The following is a 15,781-nucleotide window of genomic DNA, read 5'->3' as shown; positions in this document are numbered from 1 at the left end:
AACCAGACCGTACTATTTTTGCCATCATTCCATTATATGTACATAAAAGCTTTGTTTCCATGATTACTTAATTGACAGTATTATGTTGTGCATTGTATTCATGTCTCCATGTATTAATTTTTTATTGAATTTACCTTACTACCATTCTCTATGCTTACTGTTATATGACAAAACAAGACATAAATGAATATATATATATATATATATATATATAAAAAGTTTTTCCATTCCAAAGCAGATCAACACAGCCATTAATAAGACGCGCAGGTCACCATGAGAAGTTGCAAGAAAAAAAAAAAATAATAATAATAATAATTCAATAAAACATCCTATACGGGAAACTCACAGGTTTTCTAAATTACAATGTAACAGGGGATACCCAAGTCACTTTCAACGTTTAGCTGAAATATGTATTATTTGTATTATTTATAAAGCGCCGATAGATTACGCAGTGCTGTACTATCGGAGGACTCACAGACACGTATTTGTAACCACACAAGTTGGACGCCCAGGAACAGAGGGCCCTGCTCAAATCATCTTACGTTCTAGAGGGAGTGGGTTATAGTAACGCATAAAGGGAAGAGAAGGGTAGGGTGGAAAAGTAGGTTGCTAGAACAGTATTATTATTATTTTATTATTTATATAGCGCCAACAAATTCCGTAGCGCTGTACAATGGGTGGACTAACAGACACATAACTGAGATCAGACCACTGGACGTACAGGAACAGAGGGGTTGAGGTAACTGCTTGATGAGCTTACATGCTAGAGGGAGTGGGGTATAGTGACACAAAGGATTAAAGTAGGGGAATTAAATAGTTTGTTAGAGAAGGGTTTATTGAGTGCTTGGTATGTCATTTTAAAAAGTTGCAGGAAACGAATCATGGGGTGGGGGATTAGAAACCTGCTGACAGTATAATTGATACGCTTTAATGAAGAAGTGAGTTTTCAAAGATTTTTTGAAGGAGTAGAGGCTGGGTGAAAATCTGATTGAGGAGGGAAGGGAGTTCCACAGAAGAGGTGCAGCCCTGGAGAAGTCTTGAAGGCGAGCATCAGAGGTGGGGATCCGGGCAGAGGATAGGCGTAGGTCTTGGGCTGAGCGCCGGGGTCTCCATGGGACATACGTGTGTATGAGGGAGGATAGGTATGTTGGAGCAGCATTATGTAGGGATTTGTAAGCAAGCGCCAGAATTTTGAATTGGGCCCTATATCTAACTGGAAGCAAATGCAGGGACTCACAGAGCGTGGAGGCGTGGGAGGTGCGACCGGACAGGAAAATAAGCCTCGCAGCCGCATTCATTATAGATTGCAGCGGTGCAAGCTGGGAACATGTAAGACCGGTGAAAAGGGGATTGCAATAGTCAAGGCGAGAGAGAACAACAGCATGAACCAGTACCTTAGCCGCGTCCGGTGTTAGATATGGGCGGATGCGCGCTATGTTCTTGAGTTGGAAGCGACAGGAATGGGCTATCGATTGGACATGAGGAGTAAAAGAGAGGTCAGAATCAAGAAGAACCCCTAGGCAGCGAGCCTGCGAGGTAGAGGTGATAGTAGCGCCGTTGACTTGGATGGAGACAGACACAAAAGTAGCAGCACTTGAGGGAGGAAAAACTAGAAGTTCTGTTTTGGACAGGTTGAGTTTAAGGAAGTGAGCAGCCATCCAGTTGGAAATAGCAGAGAGACAGTCAGAAACACGAGTCAAGGTGGGTGGAGAGAGATCAGGGGAGGACAGGTAGATTTGTGTGTCATCTGCATATAAATGATATTGGAAGCCAAAGGAGCTGATGAGTTTACCAAGGGAGGCAGTATAGATAGAGAACAGTAGGGGGCCGAGGACAGAACCTTGGGGGGCGCCGACAGAGAGGGGTTGGGGAGAAGAGGCAGAGCCAGAGAAAAAAACACTGAAAGGGCGCTGGGTGAGGTAGGAGGAGCACCAGGACAGAGCAGTATCCAATAGACCAAAGTTACGGAGAATGTGAAGAAGCTGTTGATGATCAACAGTGTTAAAGGCGGCAGAAAGATCAAGGAGGATTAGGATAGAGTATTGGCCACGAGATTTAGCAGCAATTAAGTCGTTGGATACTTTGGTAACAGCAGTGACCAGCGCGGAATCCAGTGACCAGCGCGGAATCCAGACTGAAGGGGGTCAAGCAGAGAGCTGGATTCGAGAAAGTCTGTCAATCTGGCGTACACAACTCTCTCGAGGATCTTGGAGGCAAAGTATTCACTGAGGGCTTAGTGTCTTATTTTATTTTTTATGACAGTTGCAGGAGAGGAATCTCACAGTATCTCATTTATATATTATTCTATTTTTCAATTTCTTCCCTAGGAATCTGAAAACGGAGTAGATATTTGCATTCAATGCACGTGAAATCTGTGCAAGCAATGGTTAATACAGAGTAAGGCATGGGGCAAAATCCATCAACACATTGCATTGATGTTCTCAGCAGAGACATATACAAATGTGTCTGCTGACATGTCAAAGACAGAGAACTCACTCCATTTGTTCAGCACAAGCTGACACTTCGGTAATGATCCCCTTAGGATATACCATTGCCTGGTCATTATCTTTCCAGTTTGAGAAGTTGAAGGCAGAATAGTAAGGTAAAGGGATTACACTCCAGGAAATACTCTTTCTTCAGGGGGTAATTTTTATCCGGTTCTAAGGATTCATTAGAATATCCGTTTACTTGATTTAGTAGCCGTTTCCACTGCTCGGTGAGATGGATTTTACTTTGATGGAGATAGATTTCACCCGTTCCTGTAGTCTGGAGAATGTGCTTCCTTTCCTGAGGAGTGCAGAGCAAATTTTCTAAACAACCCCTTAGAGAAACATGCATGGTTTGGTTTAAAACAAAATCATATTAATCCAACAAAATCGTTGTTTCTCTTTGGACTTGTCATTGTTAGATTCATACGGCATCATAAAAAGATAGATGAATAGCTCAATTAATATTTTTTAAAAAGCATCCAGGATGAATATAACAATATTTGATTTTCTGTATGTGCCACTTGGACAATATACTGGTACAGGTATACTTATTTGGAAGGTTTAATCACTTGATATCTAGGTTGCAAAATTTAGGTCAAAGTAGCTCAGTTGGGAAAAGCCTCCAACAACATTTGAGTTATGGATACCCAATTCTACAGTGAGTTTGATATTATTGGGGATATGACATCAATGTCATCATACACATCGTTAGAAGGCATTTTAAGTCATCTAGCACACAGTATGATCTCCCTGACAGAGGATATGCTTGGGATTAAGCAGTAAGACATTACTTCCCCATCTGCTAATCTCTGGAGTACCAGGATATTGGTATGTACTGTAGCAACTATGAAGTTTCACTGCTTCCTAAAAGTTATTTTGAGTAGGGACATCTTCACCTATAGTGTCTATCAACAATAAATAAACAGAGTTTAAACATTCTAGCTCTAAGTAACCTTACTCAAGAGAAAAACAACCAGTTAAAAAAATATGAGATCAAGACTTGACAAAACCAAACTTTCTGGAAAACATACCGGTAATATCTGAGGTCTCTAATTTATTTGTCATTGTATAGAATGTATTGATGTGCCTTTTCCATGGGTACTCAATATGAATTAATGAGTGCCTAGAAATATTCCCCTCAGGTTGCTATATTTGCCATAATATCTGTCAAGGTTTGCCACAGACATTTCCCCTTTATTGTTTATTTTTGAAACAATATTCCATAGACACAGACTGGGTTTAAGAAATCAGAGATTTTTTTTGATTTTTTTTTACTCAGAGGTAGAAAAAAAGGCTCATAGCTTAACCAAGCATGCTCTATAAATGAGTTTATCTTCCTTATAGAACGAAGACGTGGAATAGAAAATGATGGAGATTATTCACGCTTCAGTTCCTCCCTTTCCCATCATGCTGTTCTTTAACTTTTGTTAACTCCTCTCTTTACTGCCGTTTGCCCATATAATTCAGCTGTAATTCCACACATTTTATTTTACACATATCCAGAGACACCTTTTAAATAGTTTTAGCTTCCCAGAGGATTTTTATATATTTCCAACATTTAGAAAATAATAATGAATTCTAGGAACAATTTGCGCTAATTACAGTATTGCATACCCAATGGGGAACATGCAAACGTACAGCTACACTAAATAATACATGATTATTCAAAAATATTACTGATAATCTTAAAACTATAAAGTAACCAGCATTATAACACATATTGGAAAAAGCAGCAGCTTATTAAATGTGGTACATTGACTCCAGCTTCAGAGTGTATAATATTTTGGCCATTCTGAATCACTATTGACACTGCTGTCATAGGCTCAGCAATGGAGTGAAGGTAATTTTTGCAGCACAGAGACTTATTACTGCTTTTATTGAACAGTGTGAGTCAGAGCATTGGAATATTATAATATTGGAAATATTAGTGGCAAAACTTATGACTAAGTGTCGTAGGGGCATGCTGTTTCTATAGTCCGTTTTTTGGATGTACTTTTACTTTGAAACTATGTATGAAGCATTACTTTTTTTACTTGAAGTCATTTGATCACTATTTGGAATAAGTCACCTATCTTAAACCCTTTTTACATTTTACAGTTACATTTCTGCGGTGTTTGTGTTTAGCTGTCATTTTCCTCTTACTCATTTACTGCACCCACACATATTATATACCATTTTTCTCGCCATTAAATGGTCTTTCTAAAGTTACCGTTATTTTTATCATATCATATAATTTACTATACATTTTTTTTATAAAATATGATGAAAATTTTTTAAAAATACACACTTTTTCTAACTTTGACCCCCAAAATCTGTTACGCATCTACAACCGCCAAAAAACTCCCATGATAAATAGTTTCTAAATGTTGTCCTGAGTTTAGAAATACTCAATGTTAACATGTTCTTCGCTTTTTTTTTTTTGCAGGTTATAGGGCTATAAGTACAAGTAGTCTCCAACCCCTCCTCCCTGACTCTTAACTGTGTCCGGGACACAAACACACACACACTACATTCCCTGGAGGTCCGGTGGCATAATTGTCCAGAGAAGAGGGGCCCAGGCATCTCCATGCTCGTTTCACATCCAGCAGCATCAGGTCCTCTGTTCTCGCAATCCGTGTATTTTAATATTAATATATGTATATATTAATAAAAAAATACACTTAGTATGACGTTATATATAAGATATATATACATACCGTATATATATATAATATATATATATAAAGAGAGAGAGATTTTTTTTATTTAATAACTTTATTTTTTTATTTTAAAACTTATTTTTTTTTACTTTTTTTCACCAGCAAGAGGACTGCCTGTCAGTTCAGGCAGTCCCCCTGCAGGCAACAATATGGACGCCTATTGAGGCCATGACAGTCCCCCCAGACAAGGCACTCAGCAGACAGGCAGAGCATCGGAAGCCTGCCTGATGGCTTCCAATGCTCTGCCTCACTGCCAGGCGCCACGTGGTGCAACCCGGAAGTTATCGCTCGAGGGGAGCGATCACCCGGTGGCCCGGCAGTGAAAGGAGGTATTGCAGAATGCATCAACATCGAGGCATTGCTGCAACGCCATTAGAGTGGCTGGAAGCGTTCGCGATCGCTTCCAGCGCTCAAGTTTGCCCCGGGCGTATCCGGTACGTCAGAGGTCGTTAACGACTATTTTTTGTTGGACGTACCTGATACGTCCGCGGTCACTAAGGGGTTAAAGGGTATTAGTGACCCCAAATTTAGTCAAATACATTTGAAAAATAACTTACAGCACCACCTGGGGTGGAAGGGGGAGAAAGCAAGAGAGTGGATGAAAGAATAGGACTGAGGGAAACATACCTAAGTAAAAAGGGAAATAATCTCTAATAATGCACGTAACTTAGATGGATGAAAATAAAGCCACCAGAACGTCAGCTGCAGACACTTCTGACCCACATGTGTTGTGGCAAAGCTAATTTTTCCGGGGTCTCCAGGTTGTAAATATTGCACACCCAATAGTAGAAATCATAAAACAAGGTATAGTAAAAATCAAACATAAAATTTTAACAAGACGAGATGTTATATGTCCTTTTTCTCTTTTTATTTTTGTATGTCTCGCCTGACACGCCTTCAGGCTACAGAATGGAGTTATACTCACAAATATCCTTTAGACCTTTTTGTTTACATCTAAATTACCCAATTTTGTATTTCGTTGCAATTTAAGCCAAGGGATTAATTTTATATATTTTATTTTATCATTTTCACCAGTATGGTATTAAAAAAATGTGACTACTAATATGTAAGTATTTTCAATTTAAACATATAAAGAAAGAGAAAAAGGGAAGGGGAAAAATAAAATAGATATACAGGCCATTCTATGAAGTACAGTAAGTTTTCAAAGAAGAATCTTATACATAAAGATACATGCATTTCAATATATAGAGTTACATTTTTTTTTTTGCATGTTAGGTCAAGATTCATTATAGTGTTCACAGAATTTTATGAAAATTTCTTTATTTTGCAGTGTTTCTAAACAGTCTATACGAACAGCAAAGTAAAAGTTGTCGTTAAAGGGACACTCCACTTCTGCCCATTGGAGTGGTCTGGGTGCCAACTCCCACTACTCTTGACCCTGCAAGTGTAATTATTGCAGTTTTTTATAAACTGCAATAATTACCTTGCAGGGTTAACTCCTCCTCTAGTGGCTGTCTACTAGAAACCTGTGCTAGAGCGTCGCTGGACGTCCTCACGCTGTGTGAGGACCTCCAGCTTCGCTCATTTCCCCATAGGAAAGCACTGAAAAGCATTTTCAATGCTTTCCTATGGGGAGGTCTAATGCGCATGCGCATTAGGTCTCGCCGGCCGGTGGGCGGGATCAGTCTCGCCTACCGGCCGACGGAATCACTTGGAGGAGCGGCAACGGAGGAAGAAGCAGCGACATGGGACATCGTCGCTGCCTCTTGTAAGTTACTGAAGGGGGTTTTCACCCCTTCAGCAACCGGGGATTGGGGGGTGGGAGGGATAGGGGCTCTGCAGTGCCAAGAAAACGGATTGTTTTCCTGGCACTGGAGTTTCCCTTTAAATATATATATATAAATATATATATATATATATATTTTATTTCCACGTTTAGTTGTTCATTGGCTTTGGTGGAAAAACTGTGACACAGGATTGGAAAGGAATTTTAGTTTTTGTCAGTACCTTTTTGATCCAATGAAATCTGAAAGGGCATGGTTGTATATAGAACTATGGAATCTGTTGGTAGTTTATATTATTGAATAAAGATATTTTTTTTTTTTTTTTTTACGGTTTATGTGCTGGAAAGCTTAGAGGGAGTATTACCTGTAATATGTCCCCATTGAGAGAGAATTAAAATCTGAACTTCAAGTCATACAGAAAACAAACATAAGCTGCAGGCTACTGATAAATGACATCCACACTAACTGTAAATTACTTTCCTCTAAGAATCTAACAAAGCGCTGGTGAGGCTGAAGCAGTAATTTACATAATTAAGATTTTCCCTATTTTATTTACTTCAGGTACACAATTTCACGTTCGATGCTTATCCCTACCTGTGTTTGCTTGAGAGCTTCCATAGACTCAAATTCCAACCTAGCAACTTTCACTTGAATGTCATATGATTGGTCAGGGATTACAAACGCCAGGATAAACTTCAGCGCCAACAGAGCATGCTGAAAAACAGAAAAATAAGCACAAATATTATCAATATGGAAATAAAAAGATCAAATATCAATAAACTTCAATAAACGTAATGAATGCTACTGAGAAAGGGATGGTTTTTGCTGATGATTATTACAATTAAGATTTATTTTATCTTAGCTTACTAAATGCAATCACAAACCTGTTCCATAAAAATTATTTGAATAAATGGTGCCCAATAGTAGAGTGTAAAATACAGAGTTCAATAATACCAAAGCATATTGAATGGGATGTGGAAGGAGAAGATACAGGAAATAGGGAAGGAAATTAATGGGTAAGGTGGAAAGAAAGGGAAGGGAAGATAGGGAGAGGATAGAAGAGAGGGAAGGAGGAAGAAAAAAAGAAAGTGGAAATGAAAGTAAAGGGAAGGGGGAAGGAGAAGAAAGAACAAGGGAGAGAAAGGAAGGCAATCATAACAAGCTGAAACAGTATACACACACACACCATTCTATTGCGTTAAAGGGACATTATAGTACCCAAAACAACATAAGCTTAATGAAGGAGTTTTGGTGTATAGAACATACCCCTGCAGTATCACTGCTTAATGTTCTGCCATTTAGGAGTTAAATCACTTTATTTTATGCAGCCCTAATCACTCCTCCCTGCATGTGACATACAAAGCCTTCCTAAATTCTAATGTTTACATGCACGCGGTGTCAGTCACAGTCAGGGGAGGTGTGGCTAGGGCTGCATAAACAGAAACAAAAGTGATATAAATCCTAAATGGCAGAGAATTGAGAAGTGAAGCATGATCTATACACAAAAACTGCTTCATTAAGCTACGCTTGTTTTGATGACTATAGTGTCATTTTAGCTTTCAAAAAAGGCAATGTGGCCTGAAATGGTTAAGCATCTGAAGAAGAAGTGTCTGGTTAATTCCTTAATATCACTGCATGTCTGGTAAGTCGTTGGTCCTTAAGGTGTTAAATTCAACATGATTTAGTTTGTGTTTGGTTCCTAACCAAGAGTGATAGGCAAACGAATGAAACCTAAATGAAATACAAATATTAAAGTTATATGTGCACCTAATAATATAAAGACTTCTAAAACAGATGACATGGGTAAACTGGTAAAAACCAAAGGGTTAATTTATTGTAAACTCTTTTCTATGCCTTGCAGATTTATTATAAAAAGTAAAATGACATTTTATATTTTATGCAATATGTTTAGCGGAATGGAAATGTAATGGTTGTGTCTTTCTATTGGTTTCCTTTAAATCTTCTATCAACTTTTGCATACACTGAGCTAACCGGAATCCTTACAACCTGAGATAGTCCATCTCTTATTCATACCATTCAGTTTTCTGGTATACAAAGTAAATAGCCAGAAGGCTTCTAGTTTACATAAACGTTTGAATGCAACGTCTCCCCTTACATCTGGCTTTATGTGTTCAATGCATTGAAATGGAAAACAACTCAAATCTCAACTGTTTCATTCCAAATCGTATATTTTTGACTTGCAACAGTTTATGATTGCCTTCACCATACAATAAAGGATATCCTTTCCTTTAGTAATATTTGTGCTCTTCCCAAAAATTGCATTTTCCAAGGATATTCCATTTAAGTAACATTTATAGAATGAGTAAAACCATTAGCCTTGTTTATTTGCCTGTTGCATATGTGGTAGGGATTTTATTGGTTTAAACAAGATTCCAGCACTTGCTTTAAATATATTAACATAAATAAAATGTGCTAATTTTAGATGTTTGGGAAGACTATATATTCTACATTACTGCTTTTGGAGGTAAGCTATTCCTGGTACATTTTCTATCAAGTTTTAAAACCGATAAACGTCGATTTACAATAATCTACCTTTGCCATCCAAACTGGAATGGATTTGTATGTATAATTTGGAAGTGAGCCATAATGGAAGCAGAGTAGCTACTAGTACGTGCATTTTGCAAAATGATACAATTCTAATTATAACTTCTCAATTATAAAGCCACATGCATGTTTTCCTATGCACTCTCTCCACTGTCCACATCAAAAACATATCCTCAATATATATGCCCTATTTTACAATAAAGGAGTCATATACAAAGTTTGCAAATTATATGGCAAAGCATGCTCCGCTGGCAGTACCTCCTTTTGACATAAATGTCACTATTAATGGAACAAAATAGCATTAGGAATACTTTTTTGAATTACTAACACTATATTGTTCCTCTACCTATAGGTGGCTACTCCACACCAACCCCCTGTGAAGATTTAAAAGCTGAATTTACTTTCATTACATCCCGCAATGCACTTGTCTCCATGTCAAAGATACAACTACTTGTCTGAGATCATCAATCTTGATAATCTCAATTAATCCAACAATTTCCTATAGCAAAACATAGAGAGGCTATTGCGCATGGGGAGCAAAAGGCCACCGTCACAGTCTCTAGAGCCATTTTAACCCTGCAATGTAAAAATTGCTGTCCCCCAGAGGCATGGCACCAAGACCACTTCATTGAGAAGAAGTGATCTGGGTGCCTATAGTGCCCATATAAAGACAAGTACAAAATAGGATAAAAAAAAAAAAAAAACAACATTTAAAACAAGACCATTTGTTCGTGAGAAAATTTATCATTTTTTAAACAGTATTCATTATCACTCAGATCAAGGTCATGGGTATAAATGAATTTAACAACAAGTCTAACCTAACTAATGTTTCTTAAATAATTTTTGTATATTGAATACAATTTAGGAGTATCTTGTATTTATCGTTTGAATTTTTTTTAATGTAATTAATTTGTATTGATATTTATAAAAAAAATACTAACAAAATATAATACACCCCCTTAATATACATCCCAAGTTGTAGGCAAATTTTATTTACATATTTATTGAGAGATTGAATATTATAAATCAAACCATTCAGAGAGATTCCTTCAATCATATCCAAATACAAAGATATGTCCAGAAGTTGAAATTAGACATTTATATAATCTTGAGATGTCGTACAGAGTACTATTACATGAGATTTTCCATTACTTTCAGAATCCTATACATTTACTTCGATAAAGGTCATCTTATCTTCCAACAAAGTTTCTTGGAATATGCACTAGGGTGGCATGTGCAAAAAAAAACACATATGGCGGGCTGGCTGCAATGTCAGTAAAGGTGACACAAACTCTATAGACCCTAGATGGAGTCTTTTAATGTTTGGCATTGGATTGGCAAAAGTGGATGAGATTCTGGAGAAGAAGGAATAATGAAAGATCTAGAAATATTCAGGTGCCTATTGTAGCTCTGGAAAGCTTTTTTTGTTTTCCAAAACATCTTAATATTGATAGGTTTATTATAAATATTTTTGAGTTACATATAATATAAATCACATATAATATTCTTTAAACCTTGGCATATAAACAAAAAGGGAACATGAAAGACAAAGTAACAAAAAACAATACAAGAAATACATAATACTGACATCATATATCATAATGAGCTAATGAAACAAATGCTTCCTACAAGGCGAACCTAGTAGGGAGCACAGAGAGAAGGGTTATAGGGGTGGCAAAAATAATAATGAAGAGAAAAGAGGCAGGATCATTCCATAATTAAATGGACTGATCCCCCTCATAAACCACCCCAATATGGGCGTCAAAAAAGTATATAAAAAAACAATAAATAAACTTTATTTCAAAGAAACAATTAAAAAGCTAAAAAAAAACTCATGAAAAAGAAGGTATGAGATTACTGCAGGCAACTGATTACAGTGTTGAGTGTCCATATAAATGTAACAATGTAGCTCATGGAAGAGTTGTAGGAAAAAAGAGAGACACTAGTTACACTATATATTGTGCCATGCAAATAATCATTAAACCTACACAGAGCAGTATATGTGCTTCAAAAAGGAGACCTGAAATCGAAAGGATAGAAAGGAGTACATATAGTAGAAAAATAGGGGGAGGTGTAGGGAAGAAAAAAGCTTCACAAAATCCTACACATATATCCCAAAAAAATCCTCCTGTACCTCCTAACCTTCCTGTCTCAAAAAATGTCCGGCCGGCCAAAGTATCATTAGAGCACAGAAATTACTGACATATGAGTCCGCTAAGCTTTTACCAACTTCTTTAGAACCTTAGCGGACTCATATGTCAGTAATTTCTGTGCTCTAATGATACTTTGGCCGAGTGTAGAGTATAACAGACAAGCTTACAGTGACATTGCACATGGGAGTATACAGGAATATACAAGATTAGGCTTAATAAGGTTGAGAAATGTCAAAATACTGCACTTTTTATAATAACAAAGAATAAAATGATAAAGGGTAGACTTGTCAGGGAAGAGAGAGTAAAATAAATCAATCAGCAGGCTGCTCTAGCTGAGTAACGTAAATTAACGCTGCAGTACTTAAAATAGGCATCTATGTTACGGAGCAAAATCACAAATAGGTGTAAACTCGCTTGAATCTGAGCTAGTCTGGACATAGTTACTCTCATGGTACATTCGATAGATTACCAGTGACTTCTCACCCCACCAACCCCTCTGTGAACAGGCTAGGAATCTGAGAGGAAAGCGGCAATGTCGGCATACACTCGTGTGAGTCCAGGTAGAGTAGAATAACCTTAGCGATTGCGAGCACCTAGCCCATAGCGTCCTGGTCTTCCTGTTGTCAGACGATGCTTGTTAGGTGGTGAGTGGGAGCCCCCTGTGTCGGTCTATGCTGCCTTGGATGTGGGTAGTAGTCCCTTCAGTTCGGCAGTGTGTGGCTTGGGTGCCTCAGCGTAGTTCGGCGTCAGTGTCGGTGAGTGAGCTGTAGCTGTGATTGTGGGTCTCTTCCGACTGTGTGTTGTCAGGCTGTATAAGGTGCATCCAGTGAGACTCTCTTGTGGAGGTGCCGCTGCTTGCCGGATCTGCCCGCAGGTACATATTTTTCGGAGGGAGCGGTGTGGGCCGCTTCTGGGCCTTGCCTCGGTTTTGGCGCCAGCATCTATGGTCTCCGCCATCTTGTCTGCTGCGCCTTGGTGTTGGATCCGGGCGGCCCCGCTGCTGCTCCCAGGATGGTCGGGGCATGCTGGGGGTGGGGACCGGGATCACCCCCCGGTCCATAGGGGGGGGGGGGGGGACGAGGCCACGTCTCCACGGGTCTGGCTCCTGTCTGAGCACCGATGGGCAGGATAGCGGGGCAGCGGCCGTCTGCCCCACTCACCGCCGGAGTAGGCCTCGTTGGCGCCAGTGAGGATTCATCCACCAGGGGACAAACCGGTCGGGCCAGCCTCACCCTGGGTCCGGTACTCTCCACCCGCTGAGTTTTGCCGTCGTCTGTCAGCTTTTTTATGCCAATATAGTTAGATTTCTGGTTCTTTTCGTTAAAAGTTTCAGGAGCTGGTCTGACATGCGACCATCTCGCTCGGTGGCCTGGCCCCGCCCCCGTGATATACCTTTTTGGGGTGGTTTATGAGGGGGATCAGTCCATTTGATTATGGAATGATCCTATCATAATGAGCTAATATAGTTAAAAGGAAGCATCACTGACAACTTAGGGCAGTTTTTATTTACATTAAATGACATACGGGCAAGCTTTTATAAACCAACAAACCACCAGTGCCTAATGAGAAGGTATAATGAACATGTTTCAGAAGACAAAGAGCTGGTAAATACAATCATAATAAACAATCATAATAAAAAAAACTACAATTGTTATGTATAAGGCACCGACAAGATAATTGACCAACAGTGACAAGGATAGCAGTGAAGACATGGAGTATAACTACAGGAAGACAAAGGTGTAAATTGTCCAGAGGGAAGACTGACATGTAATACTAATAAAATATAGCATACATGACATATGGATATTGTATAGAAAGTGTGTACAATGGGGATTGTACAGACAGTATGGGAAAGAGGGTAGTCATCTATACAATGAGGCATTAAACACGTATCTTGCATGTTTTGATATCTGTATAGATTTCAGAGCATTTTACTATATTTCAGTCTTTACATAATGTGTGACAGTATGGCACTTTTATCCAAAGCATATTCACCAGGTATAAATGGTCTGTTTAAAATTCAATTCAGTAGGAATCTGTAGTTGCTTAGAAGAACAGTTACTAGGACTCAGTGTTGTAAAACCTGTCAAAGCAGGAAATCATGTCCACAATCTCCTGCCAACAAAGATGTTAATTCCTGACTCGCCGTCTGCCAAATAGCAAGGATCAGATTTTTTGTTGTTGGTGCCTTTCAGATGCCCCCCGTCGTACGAAGACAGAACTCTGTTCCCATGGCAGCTGCACAAATTGCATGCAGTATTCTTCTGTTCGTCAAGACTAACAGCAAGAGCTTCGACTTCAGCAGAAACAGCTGGGATTTGTTGTACTGGGCAACCAAGCCCGTCCTTATTCTCGAGATCCATATGCAAATTAAAACTCCCAGGAGTAAGTCTGAATTCCAAACTATTATGGCTGCAACAAAACCTTTTCTTCTCTGTTCATTTACTTGTCTCAGCAAAATCCCTATAACCATATTTACATTTAATCACTGTCGTAGGTAGCTTAGTGTGACCTTCTTCTTCGAACAGGTACTCATTCACTCACATAAAAATTCGATATCTATTAATGTTTTACTGCTGAACAAAGTTTCTTTGTGATAGGATTATTTTTGCAGTACCATTACAACACGGTCACACAATGGCTGACTGAGATATAACTAATCTGGATAGTCCTCATTTCAGAAAGCCTTTTGAACCGTTTTGGCTGAGGTACTAAAATAAATTGTCAATAAGAATGGGGATTAGATAACGTCTGCAGAGGGTACCAATTCAGGGGAATTGTATGGAAAGAAAAATGTTTTATTTGTGACTAATTTCAAAGAACACAATTTGCTAAAATCTCCCCAAATAACTTTCAATGTAAACATTGGTGTATCAAGACAAAAAAAAAAATGTGTGTGCTATCGCGAGCAAGTCTAAGGCCAAGAGTAAAGGGCATATTGTAAATCCCATGGAACCACACATATTGCACTAAAGACAATTCTCAAAACAACCCCAAGGTCCACTATACAGAACAGCAGAGACAAGTGCAATCACCACTAAGACATACAAGTTTAAAATAACAAGGCATGAACGTTTGCAAAAACAGAGGTATAGATCACAAGCCCATATCAATATTAGTCTCTTATCCATATTTAATATTCATATTATCATGGACTTATTATACGCTGCTATCAGAGAGGTTGTATGGTGTAGGAGAAAAAAAGCTGGCTGGAGGAGAGTGGGGTTATCTGAAAGCAGAGTTGTATGAGAGGATATTCCCACCAAATGTGCAGAGTTGAGCCCTCTACCTGGTGACCACACCAGCAAAGCCCAGAGTAAGATGGGTCAATAGCTTGCATCCTTTGTGTTGTCCTATACCAAAATCTAAGAAGTTTATACGCACATTCCTGTACCTTACTAGACAAAGAGCAATGGGTGTACCAAGTCACAAATCTTTTGTCACTGAGGAGCAGTAAATGTTATCGCCACTGGGTCTTCCCATCTCCTAACAAAAACAGAGGCATGGAGTAACTGGCCTGCTGCTGGATGGGGACAAAGATATAGGATACCCCATGTTCTAAAGGGCCTATGCACAGAGTCTCAAAAGAGGTAAGGTCTCAATATAGTTGGTGTTGCTGTGGGACATCTTGTAAGCATGCCTGGTGATATCAAACGTTCGTCATATCAGAGTCAGAGGTCTAGCGAGGGGTTGAAATGTTGCAGGTTTGCCACCTTCTAAAACATGCCTGATGTGAAGGTAAGAGGTTTCTAAGCGACCCTGTATATAAACGCAGGGGTGTACACCAAAGGATGGAGTGGAGAACAGGAGGAATTAAAGTATCAACCTATGACCAACTTTATGCCATACCTGTAAAGTAGTTTCAGGAAAGGGTGAGGGACCCTACCGTGCTCCATCCCCATCCACAGTACTGTTGACAAAGGTCTCCCTCAATTGTGCCTTTCAATATATTTTCACAGAGTGAGAGGCCTGGTAATATAATTTATAATCCGAATAGGCTAAGCCTTCCTCTGATGTTGGCAAAGTAAGGCAATTAAAGTGCAAATGCTGCGTCTATGTGTTGTGAATGCTGCGTCTGTTATTGTGTCATAGATGTAGTGTGTATTGTATATATTGTCTGTGTGTGTATA

General features: G+C 39.0%; 1 protein-coding gene across 4 annotated transcripts in view; it reads right to left on the bottom strand.

Moving 5' to 3' along the window:
• ANO10 (anoctamin 10) overlaps nt 1–15,781 on the bottom strand; it is a 356,469-nt gene that overhangs the window by 124,552 nt on the left and 216,136 nt on the right. For all 4 annotated transcript variants that reach the window (XM_063452234.1, XM_063452235.1, XM_063452232.1 and 1 more), the window contains exon 12: nt 7,528–7,647. In XM_063452234.1, coding sequence (XP_063308304.1) covers nt 7,528–7,647 — 120 coding nt within the window. The remainder of the gene's footprint in view (nt 1–7,527; nt 7,648–15,781) is intronic.

The sequence above is a fragment of the Pelobates fuscus genome, chromosome 4 (genome assembly GCF_036172605.1).
Source record: "Pelobates fuscus isolate aPelFus1 chromosome 4, aPelFus1.pri, whole genome shotgun sequence".
Taxonomy (NCBI): domain Eukaryota; kingdom Metazoa; phylum Chordata; class Amphibia; order Anura; family Pelobatidae; genus Pelobates; species Pelobates fuscus.
Note: the sequence above shows the minus strand (reverse complement) of the source record. Positions and strands in the feature narration are given on the sequence as shown.